General features: G+C 40.3%; 1 protein-coding gene across 1 annotated transcript in view; it reads left to right on the plus strand.

The window, feature by feature from the left end:
• The first annotated feature begins 7,225 nt into the window (after nucleotides 1-7,225).
• Nucleotides 7,226-20,073, plus strand: part of LOC135985615 (pituitary tumor-transforming gene 1 protein-interacting protein-like) — a 28,953-nt gene continuing 16,105 nt past the window's right edge. Inside the window, exons 1-4 of the mRNA XM_065629116.1 lie at nucleotides 7,226-7,360; nucleotides 12,514-12,566; nucleotides 15,275-15,383; nucleotides 19,375-19,483. Coding sequence (XP_065485188.1) covers nucleotides 7,243-7,360; nucleotides 12,514-12,566; nucleotides 15,275-15,383; nucleotides 19,375-19,483 — 389 coding nt within the window. The 5' untranslated portion in view covers nucleotides 7,226-7,242. The remainder of the gene's footprint in view (nucleotides 7,361-12,513; nucleotides 12,567-15,274; nucleotides 15,384-19,374; nucleotides 19,484-20,073) is intronic.

The following is a 20,073-nucleotide window of genomic DNA, read 5'->3' on the forward strand; positions in this document are numbered from 1 at the left end:
AGCCAGGGAATGCACAGTATCAAGAAAAAGATCCAGTGTCCAACTGAAACAGTATGTTAACTCATACGATACAGATTGTGAAATGCCGAGAGAAAATCTGATCCCCTCACAGTTTAGAAAATGGACTAAATAAGAGCAGATGTGTGGGTAAATACTTCTCCCATACTTTGGCATTAAATTGTTAGCTGATCTTTATCAGTTTTAACAAAAGCGATCTTTCAGAAGTTAGATAAGGCCTGGGAAATAACAGCAAAGAGATGTTTTCTGTCAGTTTGTTAAGCGAATAGCTTAAATCAAGTGGAGTTATTCATTGCTGGAATGCAACAGGACCCTTTTGTTGGGTTGTTCCATTTTGTGACTCCTGTTTACCCAGCCCCAATTGACTGTAGCTCTACAATGTCTCTCTTGCCCCAGTTATAACTGAGCAGATCTAATAAGGCAAAGCCCATGATAAATCCAAAACATGCAATTAAGTCTCATTACATTAATTTCTTCTGGGAAAAAAAAAGGCAGAATGTTGGAAAACAGATTTCTCTAGAGGGTGACAGCAATTTTAAACAGCAGAAAGCAAACCAGTGTGATCTGTGTGGTAGTACAGCCGTGTTCCCAGGGACAGCTTGTGCCCAGTTAAACCACAAGACAGAAGGCAGCCCACAGGAAATCACGAGTTGCCTATCTGATTTCACAGCTGGATGAATGCTGTTCAGCAGTTTTCAATTACAGAGGTGCTGTGGCAAGAGCTGTGGAATTTAAGTTTTATGTGAGACATACGGATGAAAGTCAGGCTGTCCTTTAGCTATAATTGCAGTGTAGCTGGGTGTTAGGGCTGCCCCAGCGTGCACACTCAGTGCCCTTAACTCATTAATTCCCTGTGTGGTTCAGGAGCTCCTCAGATCATCCCTGCAGAGAAGAGACACTCAACTGAAAAAGGACAAGGTGATAGACCCAGCTCCTCAGTACCTCCACAACTAAGGATTTGACTAACTCTTATGGGAGATCTTCAGGTGGGGATTTCAGACAGTCCTGAGGATTCCTCCCAGGCAGCTCCTGCTGTGCCAAGACAAATTTTAATTCCTGAACTTGTCATTTAACATCCTGGGTGGAGAAATCTGGCCCTTCCAGAGATGGTTCCTGCTGCAGAACTGACAAGATTGCATGCAGATAGGATGCTGGCAAATAGTCTGTAGAAACTTCTTCTTGTAGATGCAGAAACAGTCACACAGGACAAGTTTTTTGTATACAGTTAATGCAATAAGATACTTCAGTTTAAAATAATCTATAGCAATGGATAATGCATGTGCTGGAGTAGCTGCACAGGATCAGGGGCCAGCTGGGATGTGAGATCTCAGCAGAGAAAAGGGTCAGGGGAGTCTCATCTGATCCAGCAACTCAGGTCACTGCCCAGGCTGCAGCCAACTGGCCTGTTTGGGAGATCTGAACAATATCCTATGTACCCTATGCCGTGGTGCCAATCTTTTTTTTTTTTTTTTTGAACAAACACTCTGTCCACTTTTTGGCAACGCTGCTCAGCCAAAAAACAAACGTGCCCTTCCATCCAAGAAAAGCTGCATTTAATAATTGGTCTTTGTCTAGATAAGTCCAATGGTTTTCAAAATGAATTAGTTAGCCCTGATAATAGTGATCAGTACCTGTTATATGAGAAAATTCATTGCTCTCCCTTCCTTGAAATATTAGAGAGGACTAAATGTTAACAGCTGTATATGCATTACCAGATTTTACTGAGATATGAGTCTTGAAGCACTTGGCTTGTCATTTTGGTTACAGTAGTATTACAGTAAATCTAACAACAGACTAAAATTCAGTTAGACTGTGATTCAGTACGATGACCCATTCTGCAGAACAGTGCACACAGCAGTGCTATTTGCAACTGTTCCTCTTCCAAAAAAACTCACATGTAACATGAGCTGTCAGTCAGAAGGCAAAACTTTCCACTTTATGCCTTTTTTGATGAGACTAACATTTTTATCTCTCAGTATAGCCACAAGATAATTGAGTAATTATGTAGATAGTGTTTGAACAGCATGTTTACTCCCTAAATATTAAGTGTGTCATCACCTGAGTATTGTGCAATGAGGAACAAAGAAAATCAGCTGCTACTTACTACCACCTTTAGCAGAGATACTGAACAGGTCCTGTATATTACCCGAGGCTCACTCTTTGCAGGCCAGAAATCCCCGTGTGTGCAAATCTTATTTCCACGACAGCAAGGGCCCACATCAATTGAGAAGATTGACTTGCTTTAACTGTCCCGGTAGTATTCAGCTGATCATGCCTGAATTTATTAAGACCGCTTAACAGCCAATTTAATCTCCGTTTTAATCTCAGGGTTTGCCTGAAAGATGAAATTGAGCCATTTTATTTAAAACAAAATTGCAAAGCCTTGAATAAAGTATATCACTTCCCTTCTATACCGCATTGTTCTAATCCCTGCTGATAGCTGCTCTCTGTGTATTTGCAGGACTGGAGCTAACCTGTTTATGATACTTACCACTTCTAATTATTAGGAATTCTGTTTCAGTGAAGATTATTTATGGAAGGGTGGTTATTATAAGACAGAAGGTGGATATTGACCTGGAACATCTAATTTTCTTTATTTGACCTTGAAAAATTGCTTGAACTTGTGGCTGCACCTTTCCTCTATAAAATGGCATTATTAATACTTCGAATTTTAAGAAGATAGCTGTAAGAGCCAATTTATTAAAAACTGAATAGATTCTTAGCGATGACTATATAAGGGTACATATTCTTATTCAGCAGATCTGCTCTCTGCAGGTATTTAATCACACTTAGTATCCCACTTTAACAAAATACTAGACCTCATGTGTACCCTCTTGCATGACTTCAACAAAGCCTTCATATGAAGCCAACATGTAATTATGTCTGTCTTGCAACTGACAAAAAAAAAAAAAAAGAGGTCCTGCTTCCCTGGGATATTAGTTGTGTCCTCACAATCATCCTCTGCTGTGCCAGCACAGGAATTTGTGCTCAGTGACCCAGATAGAGTACCACCGGTGTAGCTCAAAACCAAAATTTCAGCTGCACCAGTTCAGTACAGGATGGCAGAAATGTTTTTGTTCATATACCATAGTGTGTGTTGGACACAAGAACAAGCATTCAGGGAGACAGAAGCACAGGCTGCTTTTTGTGGGAACACTGATCAAAGTGCACATCAACTTGCAACCTGAGGATACATCGACGCTCCATCCAGGCACAAACTAAACCAATGTTTTTGAACAACATATTGCTGGGGTAAAATGCCTTTTACCAGGGCCTATGTCCATAAGCCCAACACAACAAAGAAAAAAACATGTAACATTCTGATCACTTACATGATTTATCAGCTGAATTATTTACGCATGTTGTAATCAGGCAAGCTGGGTAAACTCATTCACAGTGATGAAGTAATACTGTCATTAAGGCAATCAACTAAACACACACAGACTTTGTAACTCATATGTCACCTTTGAGATTGCTAGCACTGGTAATAATGAAAAATAAACCAGCTAAAAAGACAAGACCCTGTCAGCCAAATCCTTTCTTTGTTCAGCTTACCCGGCGAACGGCTCATTCGGCTGTTCTATCACAAGGGAGGAGCTGGAGCAGAGATGAGGAGAAGGGACCCTGGCCAAAGCTGCTGCTGAAAATGCATGAGCAGAAATGCTGTTCAAAACCCCAGGCAGAATCTACAGAGCTCCCAGAAAAATCCTTGCTATCATTTGAAATGAATATGGAACTATGATAGAAAAAAGCAAAATCTGTTTAAGTTCTGAAATTTTGTTTGTAATCTTAATACATACTGGTTATTACCAATCCAGTTTCTTGGTAGATCACACTTTTTTCCTGTCTTCCACACTCCATTTCCTGGAAATTTATGTCTGCTGAGGGGGTGGTTACCCAATCAAGAAAAAAGTGATTCAGTACCGTAGGTATAGCTATCGTGAGAGAATTATGTAGCTGTTCATAAATTACATTAATGTTTTCATCCCCCAACAGAATAACAAAGCTAGATCAGAGAAGATGTATGTCACCATAATTCTGAAGAGCTCTCAGCAAATTCTTTCCACCTCCCCAGTTCCATAATCCCTTGCTCCAGCTAAAAGATACTTCCTTTAGAATAACCATGCTAGAAGTAACTCAAGGAAAAATCACAAACTCTGGCTTGGAATTTCAGCTGGTTTATGCAAAGTCATTCTTCACTGAATACACAGAACCATCCAAAACTAAGATATTAAAAATTAGCTAGAGGACTTCCCCTCTGCTTCAAACACAAGTCAGTACATTTAATCAAAATCATGTGGAATACAAGACAAGCTTTTGAGAAAGAGAAAATTGAGAACAGCCATATAAAGTCATTTCAAGGGCACTTTTAGCTCAGAATCTCACCTAAAATGGCAGTCATCAACAGAGACCTGAGGAAGAATGTCAGAATAAGGCAAGCATATAATGCATCTTGGCAATTGCACACAGCTTCTGGCACTGTGGTTCAGGGACTTCCTGAAACAGAGGTGGTATCTTGATATTTAATAATGGTTAGGAGACATATTCATGGAAAATAGATCCCATCTTTTTGGACTAATCTAAACTTTTAGTGTCCTTAATATCCGAAGACAGAGAGTTTCACAACTTAGCTATACTTTAAGCACTTTATTTTCTTTTAAGTAATTTTGGTTTTAGTCTTCTACTTGGTAATTGTGTGCAATGGTCTTGTATTAGAAAAGACAGTCATTTGGTGTTTACTTTTTCTGTGCCACCCATGACTTTATACATCTCTGTCGTACGCCTCCTTAGCGATAGTCTATTGAATTATTACTCTCTGTGTAAACTGTTTCTTATCTTTGCTAGTCTTTGCCATTTATCTATATGTCTCTACTATTCCAAGAGCATGTTCCAAGTGGCTCAAGAACAAGGCAACAAGAAAAGTGTTTCAGAGCATAAAGGTTTATAGACCTGAACACGTTGTAAAAGCTGGTCTTCAGATTTCCATGCTCATTGCAGGGGGTTGGACTAGATGACCTTTAAAGGTCTCTTCCAACCCAAACCATTCTATGATTCAGCCAGCTGAAGAAGGCTGAAGTCATGAGTCAGTCTTGTCCTACATTAAGCTCAAGTAAAAACATCTTGGTTTCCATATGGCCCATATATCCATATTTTGGCTTTATTTTTCTAACACACATTGAAGACTGAGAAGCAAGGCCTCTATTGCTGCTGGCAAAAATCCAAATATGATATTGGCAAAATGAAATGTAAATAACTTTTTAATGCACAGGTTGAAACTTCATTTAAGGCACCTTCCAATCAGCCCCTGCTGAAACTGCCCAATCTCTCACACAGCCACCCTGGTGCAGTACAGCACTCTGTCAGCTTTGAAGGCCAACAGCCTTAGAACAAAGCAACAAGGCTCAGGTTTGTTCCCTTTAGTTTTGCACACTGGCCTAAGTTACTGGAGTTACCAGCAGTTATCCTAACTCCCTCCGAACTGTTTCCTGGAGCTACTCACCTCTTCCTGTATGGGATTTTAAGGAGATTAATCTCTGCAGTGAGGTGAATCAGGTATTTGAAGTTAGATAGGATAGCAAGGTCAAGCACTGTGAAGAGCACTCATTCCTCATCAAGGCTCAACTGCATTTGTGAAAGCATCTCAAACAGCTAAGATCTTGTGTCTCTATGTCCATGAGTCAATTGCAGTACTTTCAATAATAACAATGGTATCATTACACAAGACTAATAAAATTGATCTGAATGCTGCTGTGTTTGCGAAGGAAGGTCACAAGCAACTGGCGTCACTGTGGACTGCAACAGTGCCATACTTGGAGTGTTTGCTTCCTACCTGCAGCAGCGTCATTCAACACTATAAAAACCTACACCAGTACTTTGACTATTCATTGCCCAGTATACAACTTCCCATTCCTGAACACGATTGCAGAGACACTAACAAAGTTCAGCTAATTTATTTAATGAAAGCAACATTGGCTGTCAAAATATGGCAAGATATCTCACTTCTTTGGCCATTAAGGACTTGATTCGATGTCCAACCACAGTCGTCTAGGGCTGTGGAGATGCCCAAAGTTTCCTGTGTCCTTACTCTGCCATGTCAGAGAGTTTGGGGTCTGTTTCTTTCATTCCTGTGTCATCCCTTGCAGCCCTACCTGGGTGTTCTGTGTGCCCCTGAGCCCTTCAAAGGACACCGCGTGCTTCTGTAAAGTCCTAAGAGGTGGATCACTGTGGAAAACCATCAAACTATTCATCTTTTCAAATGAAGTCAGGGCAAATTTTCACATCTGTCTCCAGGGCTACAAAGTTGGTGAAGGGTTTGGAGAGGAAGCCGTACGAGGATCGGCTAAAGTCACTTGGTTTGTTCAGCCTGGAGGAGACTAAGGGGAGACCTCATCGCAGTCCACAGCTTCCTCACAACAGGAGGAGGAGGGGCAGGTGCCAAACTCTTCTCTTTAGTGACCAATGACAGAACCCGAGGGACTGGCAGGAAGATGTGCTGGGGAGGTTTAGGTTGGATATGAGGAAAAGGTGCTTCACCCAGAGGGTGGTGGACACTGGAACAGGCTCCCCAGGGAGGTGTCACGGCCCCAAGCCTGACAGTGTTCAAGAAGAGACTGGACAAGGCCCTCAGACACATGGTGTGAACTGTGGGGTTGTCAGACACAGGGACAGGAGTTGGGCTCGATGATCATTGTGGGTCCCTTCCAGCTCAGGACATTTATGATTCTATGATGTCTTTATTCCCTTCTCTGGCCAGCCTTGACTTGGGAACACCTTTGCTGGCTTGGGCAGCCTGCTGTCCAGCCTCACTGACTAAAACCAGCAAGCAGGAGACAAGGTCCTCACCACCTGCCAGCCCTCACAGGGGCAGGAAGAGTCCGCACCGTAAAGGAAGGAAAAGAGAGGGTCAAATCAAAAGCACACTAGGCCTCGAGGGAGGGGAAATTGCCCTCTTGCTGTATCACACACCTGAGCCTACAAACGACTGACTGACTGACTGACTCCGGACGGCAGGGCGGCCGCTCGCACAGGTGCGCCAAAGGGACACCGGCACCGGGAGCCCCCGAACAGTAAAACGGCCGCTCCCAGCGCCTGGGAGGCCGAGGCCCTGGCCGACAAACCCGTTTCCCCGCCTTCCCGCCTCCCCCGCCGGGCCGTTGGCGCCTGCGCGCGGCGGGTTCCTGTTGCGCGCGGCCCCTGCGCGACCCCGCTCTGCCCCGGCCGGCGATGGCGGCGCCGCGGCCGCTGTGGCTGCTGTGGGTGCGGGGCCTGGCGCTGCTGTGGGGCTGCGCCGGCACGGGGCTGGCTCAGCTCACCGCCACGGTTCCGCCAGCACCGGCACAGGGTAAGGAGCCGCGGGGCAGCGCGTAGCCGTTCCCTTCCGCCGTGCTGGAGGGGCTCGCCCGTGGGCGCGGGCTGTGGGGCCTGCCCGGGTGTTTGTCTGCGGGGCCGCGCTCGCCCCTGAGCGGGGCTGCCGGGGGGACGGGCACAGGCCCCAGCTCGCCTCGAGGCCTCCCGGCGCCGAGTGCCGCCCGGGAGCGGAGAGCTGGCGGAGCGCGGGGCTCTGCGTGGTCCCCGGCCTGGGGGCGGCCGGTTCCCTGTGGCGGGGGGGCGGCCGCCCCTGCGGGGCCGTGGGGTGATGGGGAGGGTCAGCTGCAAGGCAAGGAGACCGCTCTCGCCTGGGTTTGCTCTGCCCTGGCTGGTGGTGGAGAATGTGGCTTGGAAGGAGAAGCTGGTGGAGATGCTCTTGCCATCCTGGTTCTTCTGAAATCGTTTATCTCAAAGCTGCTTTTGGAAAACAGTCGGTGGAGCTTGTCCACAAATTTGTTTGCCACTAGTACATGTGATGGAAAAGGTACATGCCAGGTTAGTTTGCGCTAAATTAGGGACTGTCAAGTGGACATTGACATGTATTTTTAGAGTCCAGTTTGAGGCATTTTATTTCTTTTATGACAGGGTTTATACTCAAAAAAGAAGTATCTAACTTTGAGATAACTAACTTGAGGTAGAAGAGAAAGGGAACTGTCAGCGTTTCTCAGAGGAAAGAACAAAAGGTAAACCTGCATTATTTGCAAGGTAATCAATGTCTTTCTAGTAGTTCTGAGAAACATAGGTGAAACCAAAGGGTTTGCTTTGAGCTCAAAACTGGGCTGAATTGCAAGTGGAGTTGCTTATGGATTCCCTAGGAGAGAACTTTTCACATACTATTATTGTTATATGAGTTTAGGAATTTGCTCATGACACAAAGTTGGCAGTTGATATAGAGAATGATCATGATATTGTCTAGAAAGATGTGGGTGAACTCAAAGGAATAAATATTAGTGATAAGCTTAAAGTGAAAAATAAAAAGTTGATATGCTGTATGACTAATACTATAATTTTAACCTTAAATTGAAATAGTTGGGAAAAAAAGTAGGGAGGTAGACTTGTTGACTATCAGATGCATATCAGTTAATGAAGTGATGCTCTTGTGAAGAGATTGCAGTTTTCTGTTAGTTCTGCAAGACTGTGAGACCTTGTATGCCATCCTTTTTAAATACTCTGCAAGTTTGGCACCTCAGTTCAAGTGAGTTGGACTGGCATAAAGCAGGGCTACAAAGGTTGTATTGTTTCTTGTTTGAGGAAGTACCTAGAAAAGTATGACTTTAATTGCTGGAGCAGAAGGAAGATTGAGGGGGAATAAGAGCACTTGGTGAAAGTACTCTTATACCAGTAGGAGGGAAAAACTGTTGAAGAACTGTGTTATCCTGAGAATGGGCGCAGAGAACACATTAAAATAAACTAGCTATGAATAAGCTTAGTGTAGGTGTTGAATGGTTTCTGACTGTCTGAGCAGTCAGTCACACTTTTTTTTTCCAGTGGAATAGTAAGAGGTGCTCCACCTGCCCCGCCCCCCCCCCCCCCAAGTGCTATTCTGTTTTACCTGTGTTTTGTGGAGGAACAGACATTGTTATGTATTTGTGCATTGTTACTCTGGTCCATGAGTATGTCTACTAGAAAGTGAGGTCATACAGATAATCTGTGTATCATTAACTTGGTGCAATTCCTCTCTGTGTGGGCAGAATTCTAGTAATAAAAAAAAAGTATTGCATGAACAGCGATAGCTTTTTCTTGTGAGAATATAGTCTTGCTACAGCTCATTCTTTACAAGGTGGTACACAAAACTATTTTGGTAAGAATTAAACTGCTTACTGAAGTATTGCTTCCACTGCTTAGTAAACCAGGCTTGGTATGTAAAAATGATTTTTTAATTTTATTATACATAAGAAATAACTGTGTGTGATAGATACTGTTTAAAATTCAATATGAATTATTGTTGGTAGTGGTGTTATGGCTTAAATTTATTTTTTTCTAATGATAAAGATAATATACTACTCACTTGAAATATTAGAGGAAGATTATCAACTTGATTATGTGTTGTGGGGGTGTGGGTTTTCTTTTTTTTAGATTGCTGGTACACATAATGCTTTAGCAAAGTGGATCGATGGGGTTTGTTTGGATTTTTTTCTTTTTCTGTTTGAGAAGGGTTTTGTTCTATCCCTTTGCTCTTGTGGAGAACACCATACTGGTGGAAATTTATATATCTTTGTAAGTTACGTGACCCAGAGAAATACATAAATCAGAATGGAAAAAAAAATAGGTTTTTCAATCACTTATGTTAATGTTACCTTTTGTAACAGCAGTACATAAAGATTTTTTTATTTTTGAGATGTGTGTTGTGATTATGTATTTTGAAGTATTTTTCATTAAGACCCTTTTATACTATTATTTAGCATAAGCATAAATAATAGAAATCTATTTTTTTAATAGAATTTAAGCCCCAGTCTTTTGGTTAAATGGCAATATAGGTTCTCTGTTATGTCAACAGGAAGGCAGTTAAAGATAATGTGGAAAGCTTGTGAGATTACCTCCTTTGATAAGAATCTAAGGAACTTTACATTTCTTCATGTTGCTGTAGATGGTTTAGTTCCTGAAAATGTAACAGAAACCACAGAAATCCTTGATGTACTTGCGTGCTTCTGACAGTACCTTACTAATTCATGTTCAGAAACCTGGTTTGCTTAGATGTTTTAAATATTAAATTGACTGAAAATGTAATGAAGTATTTTTATAAAAATCATGATGGTACTCCATGTAGAATAATCCAATTTGAAAGCTTTGGAGCTTAAGATGAGAACTACTTCTGAATTTTCTTTTCACATTTTTTCCATGAATTGGTAAATGGGCCTTAATGCTTAGGCTGTTTCTCAGTTAATTGGTACCAGTACCAACGTTAATTTGTACTGGTTAGACTAGTAAGTGCTTTTTCTAAACAGATATATTAAAGCCAAATATACTGGCACTTGAATCACAGAATGGTTGGTGTTGGAAGTGACCTCTGGAGATCATCTAGTCCAACCCACTTGCTAAAGCAGGTTCACCCAGAGCAGACCGCACAGGAATGTGTCCAGGTGGGTTTTTAATGTCTCCAGGGAAGGAGACTCCACAACATTTCTGGACAGCCTGTTCCAGTGCTCTGGCACCCTCAAAGTAAAAAGTTTCTCCTCATATTCAGATGGAACCTCCTGTGCTTCAGTCTGTGCCTGTTGTCCCTCATCCTGTTGTTGGGTGCCACTGAAAAGAGTCTGGTCCCATCCTCTTGACACTCACCCTTGAGATACTTATAAGCATAAGCAAGAACCCATCTCAGCCTTCTCTCCTCCAGGCTGAATAGACCCAGCTCTCAGGCTCTCATCGTAAGAAAGATGCTCCAGACCCCTAATCATCTTTGTAGCTCTCTGCTGGACTCCCTCCAGTAATTCCTTGTCTTTCCTAAACTGGGGAGCCCAGAACTGGATGCAGTACTCCAGATGCAGCCTCACCAGGGCAGAGTAGAGGAGGAGGATAATCTCCCTTGACGTGCTGGTCAACTTCTCCTAATGCATCCCAGGATACCATTGGCCTTCTTGGCAACAAGGGCACATTGCTAGTTTATGGTCAACCTGTTGTTGACCAGAACTCCCAGGTCCTTCTCTGCAGAGCTGCTTTCCAGCAGGTCAGCCCCTAACCTGTACTGATACCTGGGGTTAGTGGTCCCCAGGTGCAGGACCCTACACTTGCCCTTGTTGAACTTCATGACATTTGTCTCTGCCCCACTCTCCAGCCTGTCCAGGTCATGCTGAATGGCAGCACAGCCTTCTTGTGTGTCAACCCTTTGTCTCAGTTTGGGATTATCAGCAAACTTGCCCAGAGTACATTTGGTCCCTTCATTGAGGTCATTGATGAATAGGTTGAACAAGAGTGGACCTAGTACTGGCCCCTGAGGAACCCCAGTAACTACAGGCCTCCAGTTAGACCCTGCACTGTTGGTCACAACCCTCTGAGCTCTGCCATCCAGCCAGTTCTTGATGCATCTTGCTGTGCACTCATCCAACGCACACTTCCTGAGCTTACCTAAAACACATTTAGTGTTAGAATTAGTATCAGAAAGCTATAATATTGAATTATGACAAGAAAATTTTGAAATATGTAGTTATCCCAAAACATGCCAAGAATGTAGCTCAAATAGATAACTGCTTATGACTAATGCACTGTTATTCATTAAAAGTAGAATAGGATTCCTGATTTGGAGATATTTCCCCCTCATATTTATATGATGTATGTGGAAATAATCACAAGTTAGTTTCATTAAACAGTATTAAAAATTATTATGGGAGTTTCAATTATTGGAAGAAAATCCAGGTTCACACCAGGAGAGGAAACTCCACCTCATCTGTCAAGTAGTTCATCTAGATCAAGACTATGGCCATGTACATGGTCCTGTGGGCAACAAATTGTTTGTGTTGTGGGTAAAAAAGAGACTGGCCTTAAGACAACAAGCATTCAGTACTTCTAAATGAACATAATAGCCTTTGGCGGGAATCCTCTGGGAATGTGAACACTAGTAAATATTTTCTTAGGATAGAAAGTGGTTTTTAACATCCAAAGAAAATATGAATTAACTCTTTGTGCATCACTTGGATTTTCAAATATTTTTTTAATTGTAACTTAAAATCACGTTATTTGGAGAGCTTTACTTTTTTCAGACTTCTTTTCCCCAGAAAAAGGTTACTATCTATGGAAGGGGGACCAACCCTAGGCAAGGGTCAGCCTTTGCTAGGCTTCCAAAGCTGCAAAACTTGAAATGTTCTTTAAATAGAAATGTAAATGTTTTAGAACTTCAGCAGAAACACAGGGAGGCTCCTGGATTGCATCTCCTATGTTGTCCTTAGACAAAGCAAATTGAAGTTACAGGTAAGTTTAAATTGTTTTCCTGTTTCAGAGGTCAAACTTAACTGGTTTTTTTTATCTGTTTGCCATAATTCTCTTGAAGTGGAAATAACGAACTTGAATTGTTTCAATCAAAAGGGTTTCTTTTGTGTAGAAGTACAAAAAAGAAAAGGCTATTGTGTTAAATGCTTGACATAACTGAGTAAAAATAAATATATAATCTGTGTTTTGTGTTTTCTTTTTTTCTAGCATGTTCAGAGTTTTCCCAGAGGTCCTGCGAAGAATGTCTAAAAAATGTTTCGGTAAGATTTTTAGCATCCTTTTTTACTGAGAATTTTTTTGTTTGATTTTGTTTTTTTTAACATGAAGTCAGATTGATGTGGTTGGTTTGGCTGTTTGGTGGGGGTTTGATTTTGTTTTTCATGGTGAATCCAGTCAAACTACCTTTAAGAGAAAGTCCCTGTTCTTGTTTAAATGGTGGAGTCAATGATGTGCTGCTTCCCCTCTGTCACACGAATGCCCATGTGCTTTCCCTTTGCCAGGGTTGCTCCATGATCTGGTCAGTGGGGGTATTTCCCTGCTTTGTCTGAGGAGGATGGACAGAGTGAAATCCAGGGTTCCAGTTTCAGCATGTGCTCAGTGCTTCCACAGCACAGTTGGTGTTGCTGCTGGTTTAGACTCATAGTCATTTTGCAGGCAACACTAAGTTAAATTTCTGTCTTATACAAGGGGCTAGGTAAACTGAGTCTTATGTGTTGAAAATGCCTCGTATTTCTCATGCTGAGTAGGAGAACTGGGAAATTAATGTGAATAAACTAGAAGTGCCGTTCTCTGGATTTGCACCAAACAATGCATTTAACTGAGGCAGACTGGGTCAGTACTTTGTATAATAGATGTTCAGACCTGTCCCCTCTCCACTGACAGCATCAGGTTGTAAGTGCTTGAGACTGCCAGGCTAGATCACTGTTCTGCTGGCAAAGCGTTTAGATTTCCAATGAGATTGCCATAATGCAGACATTTAAAACAATACAATTTGTTTCTCTGTCCTTACTCTTTTTAGCTCCTTAGTCTTTTTAGCTCCACAGTAAGGGTCGTGATAAATATGCAGAAGGTGTCTGTCCCTGCAGAGTAGAAGAAATGCTCATATTTAAAGTGAGAGACTGTAGTGACATCTGAAGTTAGAATTCAAGACAAAGAAATACTTCAGTTAGTGCAAAACTTTTTCAGTAGGGGGAATTGAGAAATATCTAAATTTACCTGTTTTTTTGCTTGGTTTATGTTTGGTGGGTTTTTTGTTTGCTTTTAATGGAAAAACTAATTGCCTTGTATTGATAAGGTTATTGTGTGTTATCAGACCTTTATATTTGTTGTAATGAGCATGGCATTGTATAAAGAGCTTTTCATCTTCAAAAGTATAAAGAAGCGGAAAATACGGATCATTAAAGATTAAATGTTTAGCACTTAAAAGTAGTGTGTCTGCCACTTCAAACAGATGCTGCTGCAGATAAATGAGCACAATGTTTATTAACCTGAGAGCTATGGGTTCACCTTGTGAGAGAAATAAATTCTTTATTGTGTTTGTGCACTGAAGACAGTTAACAGACTTACAGATATGTTATTTTCAGAATCTCTCAAACCAATGACAGTGTCCAGACTTGTTCTGGTGACAGAATGATGGATGATTCAGGGCAACTGCTTCAATAGCATCAGTGTTAACCTTGAAGAGAGGAGTTTAGACTTGATTCAGATTGTTTGCACATTAAAAAAAAAAAAGGCTACATAACAAAGCCATTAGCATTTGTGTGAGCAATACAAAAGCAAAAGATTGCTGAAATTATTTAATTGATTCAGTAGAAAAAAAAAAACAATTTGGGTCTTCATACTGATGATAATATGGATAGCAGCAGATAAAAGTGAAAATTAAACATTTGGTGAATAGATAAAAACAATTCCAAACAAACCCTAACATGTAATAATTTCTTTCAGTTCAACAGAATTATAATTCAAAATGCTTGAATTTTGTTTATTGTCATTGTAGTTGGGTTGGTCTTTTGGGTCGATATTTAGAGCTGATGAATACCTGTTTTCTTGTGGTTTTTATCAATAAGTTCTGAGTGGTAATTTTATAGATATGCTGTTGCATTTAATCTTGTTTTTTAATATATGATATTGTAAGGAATAACACATAAGGATTTGGGTTTTAGCTGTTGAATCCTGAAACTCAATTTACTTATTTCAAACAATAATGCTATTACTACAAGGTTGCCAGCTGTATGAAAATTTAGGAACTTTATCTGTTACCAGATAATATCTATTGGTTAATATCTTGAGAGAGTTTTCATGTTTCTCACTCTATATGACAACATGTAAGACACAATGTATGCCACAAATACTAGTTAATAGATAGGACTACCTTTTAAAATTTGTGTGCATGGAGAATTTGCGATCTGGAGAATTTTCCAAAGTCTCATTTTTAACTTCTGAGTAATCTACCAACACGCTTCTCGTCAGCTATGTATTATTGTCATTCTTATCTTTGTCCTAATAACAAATGTACAGAATCTGAATTCTTGTGGAAAATAGATTTTAGGCAAGCTATGCATGAAAAAAAAAAAGGAGCTAACAGCTACATGAAATCGTATGGTCAATAAATATAGTTGTCCTTTTTGAAGGAAAGGTGGGGACAGTTGCTTGCATACGTCTGTTTGATTAAAGAGGAAGGTTTTGTATTTCTTGTTAATTTCAGTAACTCTAAACCCAAAGCCATTTTATCCTCTAGTACACAGAGTACCTCTGTGTTCCCAAATATTTTCAGGCTAGTGTAAATATTTATTACCTTTAAGTATAAAATTCAGTTTAAACTTACTTAGGAAATGTATCAGGACTTCTGTAGGTTTCATACTAAAAGCACTTCCAATATATCCGTACAGTACTGTACTCAACAATTTTCTGTGGAGAGGAGCACTAAATTGTAAACCGTTTTGAATATATTTTTTTTTCTTTTGCACAGTGCCTTTGGTGTTACACCAACAACACATGTATTGATTACCCTGTGAGAAGCATCCTTCCACCGTCTTCATTATGTGCACTCTCAAATGCTCGATGGGGAGTTTGCTGGAGTAGGTACTAATTTTACTTTTGCTGTAGAGGATTATTTGAGTGTGACTAACTAAGACTATAGCCTACTAGAGCTCTTTCTTGATAATTTATTTGGAGGAGTGGGGCATGGAGGTAGCAATTATGATTTGTAACCATGATCCCTGATCTTCTGGACTTAAAAACCAGTCATTGTTAAGGGCCCTTTGCGAACAGCCAGTATAGTTATGCTGATCTAATGGCTTTAAAATATTTAGGATGCAGTGAAGTTCTGGTGATGCTGAAGTCTATGCTGGGAATCAATGATGTTAGAATGTTATGAGTATTTTATGTACATAGTCAGGATTTACCTATTAAATCATACTTCTGAGGTACAAAGAAATAAATTCATTCCCTGTTGACAATGGGCAACCATTCTTATCTTTTTTAAAGCTTCTTAAAATGTTGGATGATATGCCTGGATCCAAAATTTTTATATGATGTTCCAGTGGCAGCAGTGGACCAATACCACAGGAATGGAGCCACTTGAAATTTCTTGAATGCTGTCTTTGCTTAAGCAACTGAAAAAACAATGTGGTCTGTGGCAACGCAGTTAAGGTTAAAAAGGAAGCTGTGGAGTGCCACTGTAGTTTGCAGTACTGCAACTTTTTAAAAATTTCCTTTTGATTTGCATTTTGTATCGTAAAATACAGTGCAGTGCATATGCTGCCATTGGGGCGAGATCTTTGGAGCTATTTTTGCAGTACTGTGTATACAGGTCTAAGACTGGAACAGAGAACAAATGAGATGTTGGAGAGCTTGTAATATGAAATAAGAGTACAACTTCAGTCCAGCAAAGTGAAGACTTGCTGCTTTCTGTGTATTAGCTTGTGAACACAAGGAAGCTAAAAGAGAAAATCAAGTGGGGATGAACTATCAGTGACTATGTTAACTGTAAGTTAGGAGAAAGTTATCACACTTAGAGCAGTGAGATTATGGAGTTGGCTTCAAATTAGAGTCGCAGAGGCAGAAGACTGCCATTCAAACAAAGCATGCATGTTTCTGAACACTACCACATCATATCATCCCTGAAAACCAAGGGGCTGTGTTGGACAGTACAGAACTTTACCAATTCTTTGTTCTTATCAGAAGGGCTCTGTGCTTTGTTTTGTAAGAGAAAGCATTTATGCCTAGACTATTGGAGTTTTTTAGAGCTACAGAAGATACTTTTTCACTGATAAGGCATGCTTTTAAGGAAATTGGGCTTTCAATATTATAGTAAATGCTGTTACTGTGAACTGTTAGGCAAACTTTTTTCTGGAAGTGTGGTAGGTTAACTCCTGCCAAGAGCCAAGTACCCATAAAGCTGCTCACTCCCTCCTTCCACTGGTCTCAGTGGGATGAGGGAAGAAAATAAGAAGATCAAGCAAGAAAACTCATGGACTGAATTAAAGACAGTTTAATAGGTGATGGGGAAAAGGGAGAAGACAAGAACCACCCCGTCCTGTCCCCCCCTCTATCCTGTAAAAACCCAGAACCAAAACAAAAAACCCCACAACAACAACAGAAAACCACCATCCACTTCTTTTTCCTTTACCTCAGGTTTTATTGCTGATCATGGCATTGTATGGTGTGGAATATCCTTTTGGCCAGTTTGGGTCATCTTTTCTGGTAGTGTCCCCTCCTGACCTCTCCATCTCTTGCCTGTCCCAGCCCTACCCATCTGCTCACTGAAGGGAACAGGGTGGGGGAGAAAAAGGAGAAAATCTTGGTGCTGTTTGAACCTGTTCAGCCACAGCCAAAACATTGGTGCATTATCACTACCGTTTTAGCCAGAAATCCAAAATAGTGTCATACCAGCTATTATGAAGAAAGTTAATACCATCCCAGCCATACCCAATACAGAAACGTATTTGGGCTGTGTCCTTCTGCAGAGCAGTGATTACTGGTTTCTGCCGATATTAAGGGTGTTCTTGAGAGCTTACTTCTGCTATAGAAATGGCTTCTAGCTTGGGCACCATTTATGTTTCTAGATTGAATGTAGCTTAAACACAAAATGAAAACTTTGTAGTGGTGCACATTCTCAGGAGAAAAAAAAACAAAAAAAAACCCCCCAAACCGAAAACAAACAAAACACACAACACCAAAAAAACCCAAACAAACAAAAAACCCCAGATATGCATTTTCTTAATAGATTTTTTTTTTTTTTTTTTTTTACAAATCATATGCAGCAGCATGCCATGGGGATATATAGTCTTATTTGAGACTGTCCCCTTTGGACACAGCAGAAAAACTAATTACCTTGTGAGCGTGGTGGTGTTGGTTTTCGTTTTTGCAAATAAGACATGAGTGTTGGCTCAGTGTTGCTGAAAGTGAAGGTGAATATTGTGGTTCTCAAAGTCAGAAACAAATTACTTGCTTCCAGTTTGAATTTTCATGGAATGAGACATGTTGACAGATTATTAACCAGCAGTGAAGGAAAAAGAACAGTATAGAAGCGATGTAATACCAAGTGGCTTAATTATATTATTTTTCATGAATAACAAGCAAATGAAATAGATAGTGGAGACAGGAATGCAGACTGAACACTGGTCTTTTTCTGCACTTTGTTAACAGGTTCAAAATATATTTTTTTGCTTCAGTTAAAGGGCATTTTAAAAAGTAAACAATATAATTTTTAAAAGTTAAATGGAGATTAAATGGAGATTGTTTTTTACTTCACTGAAGGAGGTATATTTAATTGCTTGTAACTTGCAGAATGAGAAGTGTGGCATGGTGAAATGTTGCTTTTAGAATTTACATGTTCAGGATTTATTTCTGTATTGTAACTAGAAACTATGTATTAATCTGTATTATAAACTGTACCCAGTAAGTCACAACACACAAGCAAAAATATTTGCTGGGATCTAATCTTTGGCAAGATCTGTGAAGGATATGCATTGGCCAGATGTGAGTTGGCAACATCTATGGAGAAACAACGGACTTTGGCTTGTGCATGTGAGCAGAGAGGACAGACCCTCTGAACTTGCTAAATTTGACTGTCTTATCACCAGTACCCTGAAGTAGTAAAAAGTGCATGTACAGCTACTTAGTGTAACTGCAACAGCATGGAGCTGCTGAATCTGGCAGAGTTCAGAGGGATTTATGTGGGATAAAGGAGAAGAGACAGCTTCCCTGCTGCCTCCCCTTATCATGCTTTAAAATATAGTGTTGAGGATATGTGTGGGGAGAGATGTTTAATTTTTATTATCTGTGTTGTTACAACTTCCCTGAATGATTTATAGTTGGACTTGATGATCTTAAGGGTCTCTTCCAACCAAAATCATTTTATGATTTTGTTTTGTCCTTTAAATAACTCCTCAAAGTTGTGTCTATAGCTTTGCTGATATCGTAACTGTTTGCTTTCTTCTTGGGCCTAGCTCTTTTCCAGACATTGGGTTTCTGATTTTTTTTTTTTTTTTTAAACGAGTGCACGCTTGTCCTGGTTTAGACCAGTGTATGCTGTTAAAATAATACCCCTCCCCAACCCCCCATTTTTGAATCACACTTTGGAAGTAGATGATGTCTCTCTTTGGACATAAATGATTTAGGGCGTTTTATGGAGAGTTTTATATTCGCTTCTTCAAATCCTCTGTCTTATTTTGCTCCTTCTCCAACTGCTGCATGTAATGGATGTACATTGATGCTGCAGCTATATGACTTTTGTTTGTGCTGTACATTGGCTAAGATTGTGATTGGGAAGACAGAACTGTGGAATCACATCAGTAGATATGTCATATAAAGTATTACAGGATGACTTTTAATAATTTGGTATATGTAAAGAGTGATTTTATTTAATGTATTTTCAGTGTAGAGTATGCATAGTAACAAAATTCTAATGTGATGTGCTGAGTTTTAACTGAGGTGGTTGCACGTAATTGTGTGTTTGGGTTTCTTTTATGCAGAGGTGGAAAAATGCTTGGGAAGGAGGGGACAAATTATCAGGAAGACATTAATGCTAGAGTGTAACAAGTTGAATATATTCCTATTTTTCAGTAAACTTTGAAGATTTAATTATTGCCGTAGCTGTAATAGCTGGACTCATTCTGGTGTCTGTCACAGTCTGTTGCTGTTACTGCTGTTACTGCAGAAAGCGTTCCAGGAGGTAAATACATATATTTGTTTCCTTTACTATCTTTGACTGCTGGTTTTCCCTACCTACCTACAATTTTTACTCTCCAATATACTATGAATCTTGATTTGGAAGCAATTTTGGTGACTTTGTTTTATTTGTTTGAGAGACAGCCAAAAAAGAGATGTTTACTGACAGGTAGTATGGCACTAGAAATTATGTTGGAATGACACTGAATTGATGTTATTAGTGGTAGTATCACAGGTATTTTCTTTAAGTAAGCTATTGCTTTACACTTCTACATTTTATACTTCCTCATTAAGATTGGACATGAACTATTTCAATGGCTAAATAAATACTTGCTACTTGTCATAACAGAACAAATATTTATTTCAAGGCAAGCTTATGGTACAGCAAAAAGGGACCAGGTGGGTAACAAGTAACTGGGCAGTAATGTCCTACTGCACTTGGTATCCCTGCTTCAGAGTTTGTTGTAGGATCTGTCAGCAGACAGTCAATATCTAAGTGATCTTTGCCAAGTCAACAAAATATTCTAAGTGTAAGATGATTTTTTTTTTTTGCTCTAAGATACCAAGAGTGACTGACTTATTTTTCAAGTGACG

The sequence above is a fragment of the Caloenas nicobarica genome, chromosome 2 (assembly GCF_036013445.1).
Source record: "Caloenas nicobarica isolate bCalNic1 chromosome 2, bCalNic1.hap1, whole genome shotgun sequence".
NCBI classification, from domain to species: Eukaryota; Metazoa; Chordata; class Aves; order Columbiformes; family Columbidae; genus Caloenas; species Caloenas nicobarica.